The sequence below is a fragment of the Limulus polyphemus genome, unplaced genomic scaffold, assembly GCF_000517525.1.
Source record: "Limulus polyphemus unplaced genomic scaffold, Limulus_polyphemus-2.1.2 Scaffold10465, whole genome shotgun sequence".
Lineage (NCBI taxonomy): Eukaryota > Metazoa > Arthropoda > Merostomata > Xiphosura > Limulidae > Limulus > Limulus polyphemus.
In genome coordinates this window covers 277-7,050 of record NW_013676075.1, presented here as the reverse complement: position 1 = coordinate 7,050, position 6,774 = coordinate 277, and the positions used below count along the sequence as shown (strand labels likewise).

Genomic DNA, 6,774 nt, shown 5'->3' with positions numbered 1-6,774 from the left:
ATCATGGATAAGAATGGAGACTATTTCATTTAATAAATATTTTGATATATAAGTTGTTCGGGTTTTTTCATCTATAAAAAAGCGACACTAATTTCTTGACGACTGCAAGGCCCCCTATATCGGGAAAACTAAACGATTTTTTACCGTTCGCATCCACGGGAACATGTGAGTATCACTGAGGTCAGGTAACATCCTTTTAAGTCCACCCAATTTGGCGACCCGGAATCACAGACACGAAACTGGACATCCGATATCTCACTCGGGATTCACCATTCTTTGTAATGGTAATTCCGACTTTGAACGTCGACATCTGTGCTTATATATATTTCATTACACTCGTTAAACATAACCCTTTATTATCATGAAGATGAATAGTAAAATATACGAAAGCGCTCGAGTTTTGGGTTTCGTTTGAAAACCATAAAACAGATGTCCCCTGTTTTAAATATAACGCTGTTATATAAGTTTCAAAGCAACTTATACAACAAAATTAATTTATAATAAACCTCTTTATAAATAGGATGTTTATACAAAATAATAATAATAACAACAAAGTAAAGGTTTTTGATTTTCGTCCCCATAGATACTGTTTGTAAATAGTTAATAATATTGTTGGTTAATGTTATTGTTGTTCTCGCTTAACGCGATTATAATTTTAATCTTGTATTCTCTAATGTGTCAAATTCTCGTTATTTTCTCTTCCCTGCTCATGACCTAAGTAGAGCCCCCCCCCCCCCCAGTAGCACAACGGTATGTCTTCGGACTCACAACGCTAGAATCTGGGTTTCGATACCCGTGGTGGGCAGAGCACAGATAGCCCATTGTAGAAGGTCGAAACGTTGCATGGTCATATATATATATATTTATTTATTTACGTGTGTATTTCTCTGTAATAAACATTTCACAAGTTAGAAACTATAAAGTACGGTGTTAACAATGGTTATATAGTTTATTGAAAAGTTAAGGTAATTTTTGGTAAAATAGAATTTTTTAAAATTAAACCTTGTCTAGATGCATCCATTAAGAACGTTCTTGTCAGTGAAATAGAAACATTTGTTCTTACATAACCTTTAATATATTAAATCTAAGAGCCTTCAAGTAAAGATTTAGTCTTCTATTAACACTTCTGGTTTTAAACCTTTTGGAATGTATGCAAAACCAAAAAAAAATTCACGTTTTCAAACACTAAAAATGAAACGTAATGAATTTGTATTGGTTTCTTTATTCTTGCTGTACATTGGAATTCCTTGAGAAAACCGATAATTCTTTAGTATTGGTGATCAAGTAAACATGACCGGTTTCGGTATTGTTGTTTAACATGACCGGTTTCCGTATTGTTGGTAAACATGACCGGTTTCAGTATTGTTGTTTAACATAACCGGTTTCGGTATTGTTGTTAAACATGACCGGTTTCAGAACATATTGCTTCGCCACGTTAATTCCGTCGTTATGACAACCTAGAATCGTTTCTCTTGAGTCGTTGATAAATAGTGACAAACCGTGTGTGTTGTGAACAACAATTCAGAATTTTCAAAGTATTGTATTCTACTAAACAGTGTTGCTAAATCACATAACATATAAAAACAAAACAAATTTAATGTTGAGAACAGACATGGGTTCTTTAACGATACTTATCAATTAACGATGTTTTGTTTTTCTTCTAACTCTGCTTACAATGAAAGGAAACAAAACAGTGAACTGTGTCTGTGGCAACAAAAAACAAGTTCCTTCTCGTGATTGTTGAACTTCTATTATTAATGAACAAATACACCGATTGTTACATTAGCACGTGGAGTTATTGTGATAAGTTGCTAATGCACTAAAGTTTTATTGTTGAATTGTGTTAGATATATTTAAAATAAATTGCATTACATTTTCAGTTGTTTTTTTCCGAGTGTTTTAAACGGGGTTATTAATTTACACCAAGCTCTTAAAAATGTGTTACTGATACTTAATTCAGAGCAAATAAGCCGTAGGAAAGGAACCCAGCGAATAGAACCCCGTCGCCAAAAGGGCTTTCTTGGAGTTTTTGAATCGAATAACGGGAATGACTGTCACTTTTGTAATCATTTTTATAACGCGCCTACAGCAGATACGCAGCCCTATACGTTAACCATTCGACCACTCCAGTCCTCGAATTTAGTATAGCTCTTCAGCAATACTGATAAAAAAAAAATTCCAAAAAGCCAGAAGTGTATCTAAAGAAATGAGAACTTTAGTCACAAAATTTACCTGTGTTTCATAGAACTTCGGTTATCTTCTGGTGTTTTTTATTGTTTGTTTGTATTGTAGTTAAGTGTAACACTTCACAATAAGCTGTCCTCTCGGTAACTGAGCGACAAGTCTGATGGATTATATCACTAAAAAAACCAGATATTCATAGAGGTGAACACAGCACAAATAACCCATTGTGTAGCTTTGTACTTAACAATAACAAACAACTTGATGAAAAAGAAATATCCTAATTAATAATTGATGAAAAAAAGAAATATCTTAATTAATAATTGATGAAAAAAAGAAATATCTTAATTAATAATTGATGAAAAAAAGAAATATCCTAATTAATAATGATGAAAAAAGAAATATCTTAATGAATAATTGATGAAAAAAGAAATATCCTAATTAATAATTGATGAAAAAAGAAATATCTTAATTAATAATTGATGAAAAAAGAAATATCCTAATTAATAATGCATGAAAAAGGAAATATCCTAATTAATAATTGATGAAAAAAAAGAAAGATCCTAATTAATAATTCATGAAAAAAGAAATATCTTAATTAATAATTCCACACCACTGATTTCTTTTTTTCAAGTAGTGTCATTTGAGATTCCTCTAAAGCTACATTACCTCAGTTGACTTTATTTGTTTCTCATATTCATACAAAACTACACAGGGACTGTCTTTACTATCCGACCCTAATTTTGAACTGATGGAATAGAGAGAAGGCAACTAGTCAACCACACTCACCGCCAACTCTTGGGATATTCTAATCAAATAGTGGGATTTAAACGTCACTCTAACGTGCCCATGGCTCTACAGTACTAAAAGTGAATCATGGACCCTTAGACCAAAGTCCGGCACCCACCCCTGGAGTTGATTAAGCCTAAATGCTTAACTGTACATCTTTAACAGTACGTAATATATTTCTAACCCAATTTGATAAGTCTGATTAAAAACTGCATCACTTTTAAGTGCTTATACTGGCAGAAGTTTCCATCCTGTAAACCATTTCCGCCATTTCACGTCTTCTGGCTACCCTGTTGTGGGCCTAACAGCAGTCGATCTCACCCGAAGAATGTTGTTGTCAGGATGGTCGGTGGTGGTAATATTAAACAACTGATACAGTGGCACCCCTAGTTCAGTTCCAGAAATCAACGGTATGCACTCGCTGCGATTCCTTATGCATCTTATAAGTATTTACCTAGGACAGTTTCTTACAAATACTCATATTGATCGTTTAACTGTCCAGTGTCGTGAGTTTTGACAGTAAATGTGCATTCTCTAAATTGTTTGAAAGTATAGGTGTCGCTGTAACTTTTTAGTTTCGTTTTTCAACAGTTTCTGATAAACTGTTTGAAAAAGCAGAATGCTCCATAAGATGGTAGTAAAATATATATATATATATATACAATAAAGTGTGTGCCATTGGTTGAATATCAGCGTATCCTAAGATTTAGGCTTAATGAACCCTTTCCTAATCAGGCTTCAGCAAATGCTTTAAATGAAACCCGCAATTAGCAACAAGTACTTTTTACCGCACTTAATTATAGAGGTCGCTCAACGACAGAATTAACCTTAAATAAATGAAAATGAAATTATACAGTTTCGATTATGTCTCTTCCTAATGATATATTCGTATCGTATTCCCCATAACCGACTGTATAACGAATTGGGTTGCCATAGTAACAGACAGGCGGTGAAGAAATGAACTAGATTTATAGTAACTGACAGCAGACTAATTCAAATTTCGTAGAAAATTTCGAAAACCAGCCAATCGTGTTTTAGTCTCAGCTTTACAATTGTTTTTAATAAAATAGCACGAGGTATAAAAATAGAATTTGAAGGTGGAGTTTCGTAATATGATACACGTGCCTTAATGAAGTTTCCAGCTACAGATTGAAATCATTGCTTCATCATATAAATTTCTATTTTTGTGCTATTTCGTCTAAATATAGTTCAATAAAGCATGAAATGTCCACTTGCAAATGCTGTACGATAAATGAACAGAAAGGTCAGTCTTGTATGTGTTAAAACACAACTATTGTCCAGTAATATGATGTAGATATTTCGTCTAAATATAGTTCAATAAAGCATGAAATGTCCACTTGCAAATGCTGTACGATAAATGAACAGAAAGGTCAGTCTTGTATGTGTTAAGACACAACTATTGTCCAGTAATATGATGTAGATATTTCGTCTAAATATAGTTCAGTAAAGCATGAAATGTCCACTTGCAAATGCTGTACGATAAATGAACAGAAAGGTCAGTCTTGTATGTGTTAAAACACAACTATTGTCCAGTAATATAATGCAGATATTTCGTCTACATTGTATACAACCTGTTAAAGATATGATCAGTGTATCAGTTAGATGTTTAGTGACCAGTTTCAGATGTAGACCAACATGCATTTCATTTAATCCAATATGGCCGCCTTATTCAAGATGGCCGCCAAACTCGTTTGTTTTTCCGAATTTCTCGCAAATATCTGTACTGATATGTTGTGAAAGTAACGTATATATACATATGATTTGTGTTGATACTCAAGAGCGAACAACTTTCTTGATTATGTTGTGTACTGTTGCTTGGGCACGTGGACGACTTTTGCCTCTGACCCTTGTGTTCGTATATTCTTATAAGAGGTCACATTTCGCTTATCACGACTTGTTGCAGACATCTTGTGTTTTGGTTCCCAATATAACCCTCATTCATTTTATTTTCATCAAATTCAAGGGACGTTCTCGTCTTGGAAAATCTATATCCCTGATCTGAACACGTTTTTATGACCTGAGTGTATGAATATTCTACATCTGAAGACGACGAAATAAAACAACACGAATATGTAGTTCTGATACCTTCCGTTCCACCGCGACTTTATATCGACTCTAGTGTTCACGTGACTTGTTGATTTGTATATTCAAAGTTGTTTTAATGTAATGTATGATACAAAATTGAATAGTTTAAACTCTCCAAACGAAGACTGCCTGATTATATACATGTATGTGTGCAAAAACACGCACGGGATCAATTTATTCAACAAACTTAAGACGATATTTTAACATATAGCTTTTCTCAAGATATAACGTGTCGGGCTGCTGATCGTAGGGTTCAGTTTCAGACGTGACACTAATGGACACGCTTTATATTTTCAGGTATAAAAGTGGTAGCCACTTCTAAATTAGGAACAGTTGGCGCGAAATTTAACAAATCTTAATTTAATTTTTTGTTTGTTTTTAGAACAAAGCCACATTAAACTATCCGCTGTGTTCACCGCCGGGGAACATTTCTGGTAAGGTTTTTTTTTTTTTAAGTTATGAAATCTTACAAGACTTCTTCTATTTTTCGTTTATTTCAAAAGATATACATTGTAGTCGGTAAATAACTAATTAATCATTTCAAATCACACCTTCTCACTATTTAACGTGGTGAACTTAATATTGTTCAAACCACAACAGTTAGGGGGGGGGGATCATCAAATCACACAACTATGACTTTTTAAGACCAAGTCGTCTTTGACATTTGGAGAGGAATTGAAAATCGGAAGTGACCTCCTTCTCCGTTCCAAGCAGATTGACGTCTCACCAGGCGCACGAGCTTGTGTCAACAGCTTGTTAAAAATGTCAGAAATGCTTATATCAGTCTTTGCCGAGACTTCTAAAAACTCGTTCTCCCAGTCCATGATCACCACACTCTCCGCTAGCTCCCTTCCAACCTTTCTGTCACCTTCCAGATCACACTTGTTGCCCACCACGACTATGGGGACACCTAGCGGTCGAATATTGAGGACAAACTCTCGTTCTCGATACACCCTTTCGAAGGATTCGGCGTCTTCGATGGAATACACCAGAACGAAGGCGTCTCCCTTAGTTACAGCTAATCTCTTCATTGCTGGAAACTCGTAACTTCCGCTGGTGTCGAGAATATCGAGTGTTAAAACAAAGTCGTCCATGACGTATTGGCTGCGGTGAAATTCTTCCACGGTGGCTCTGTAATCGATGGAAAATTCTCCGTTTAAAAACTGTTGGACGATGGCCGTCTTTCCAACTCTTGATTGTCCAAGTATAACTACTAGATAGTGGGTTTTTATTGGCTGAAACTCAGCAGGTGACGTAATTTTCCCCTTTTTTCTGGCTTTAAAGACCGCCATTTCTGTCAAAATAAATTAAAGTTTTCTTATAAAATAAAAAAAAGTGTTTTCTAGATTGTAAAATCTAAACCAAACTGTTAAGGTCTATCATCTGATTCTTTATTATAGATGTTTCTTTTAATAGATTATAGACGTTTTTTTTAATGGACTATAACCATTTTACGTGTTCAATAAAAAAAGTAGTATTTTTCCTATGTTATCATGAAGTGGTGTAAATCACACGTAAGCTATCGAAGCTTTGAGGACTTTTTTTTTCCCAGCTGTAATACACGGGAACTCCCAACTGTAATACACGGGAAATCCCAGCTGTAATACACGAGAAATCCCAGCTGTAATACACGAGAAATCCCAGCTGTAATACACGAGAAATCCCAGCTGTAATACATGAGAAATCCCAGCTGTAATA

The 6,774-nt window shown here is 34.6% G+C and overlaps 1 protein-coding gene across 1 annotated transcript; it reads right to left on the bottom strand.

The window, feature by feature from the left end:
• Positions 1-5,642: 5,642 nt before the first annotated feature.
• On the bottom strand, positions 5,643-6,368 carry LOC106476400 (ras-related protein Rap-1b-like). The gene has a single exon (XM_013937061.2). The coding sequence runs from the start codon at positions 6,366-6,368 to the stop codon at positions 5,694-5,696; it is 675 nt and encodes a 224-aa protein (XP_013792515.1). The 3' UTR covers positions 5,643-5,693.
• Between the last annotated feature and the right edge of the window lie 406 nt (positions 6,369-6,774).

Coding starts and splice junctions, on each gene's coding strand:
- LOC106476400 (XM_013937061.2), bottom strand. CDS start 6,368: ATGGCGGTCTTTAAAGCCAGAAAAAAGGGGAAAATTACGTCACCTGCT.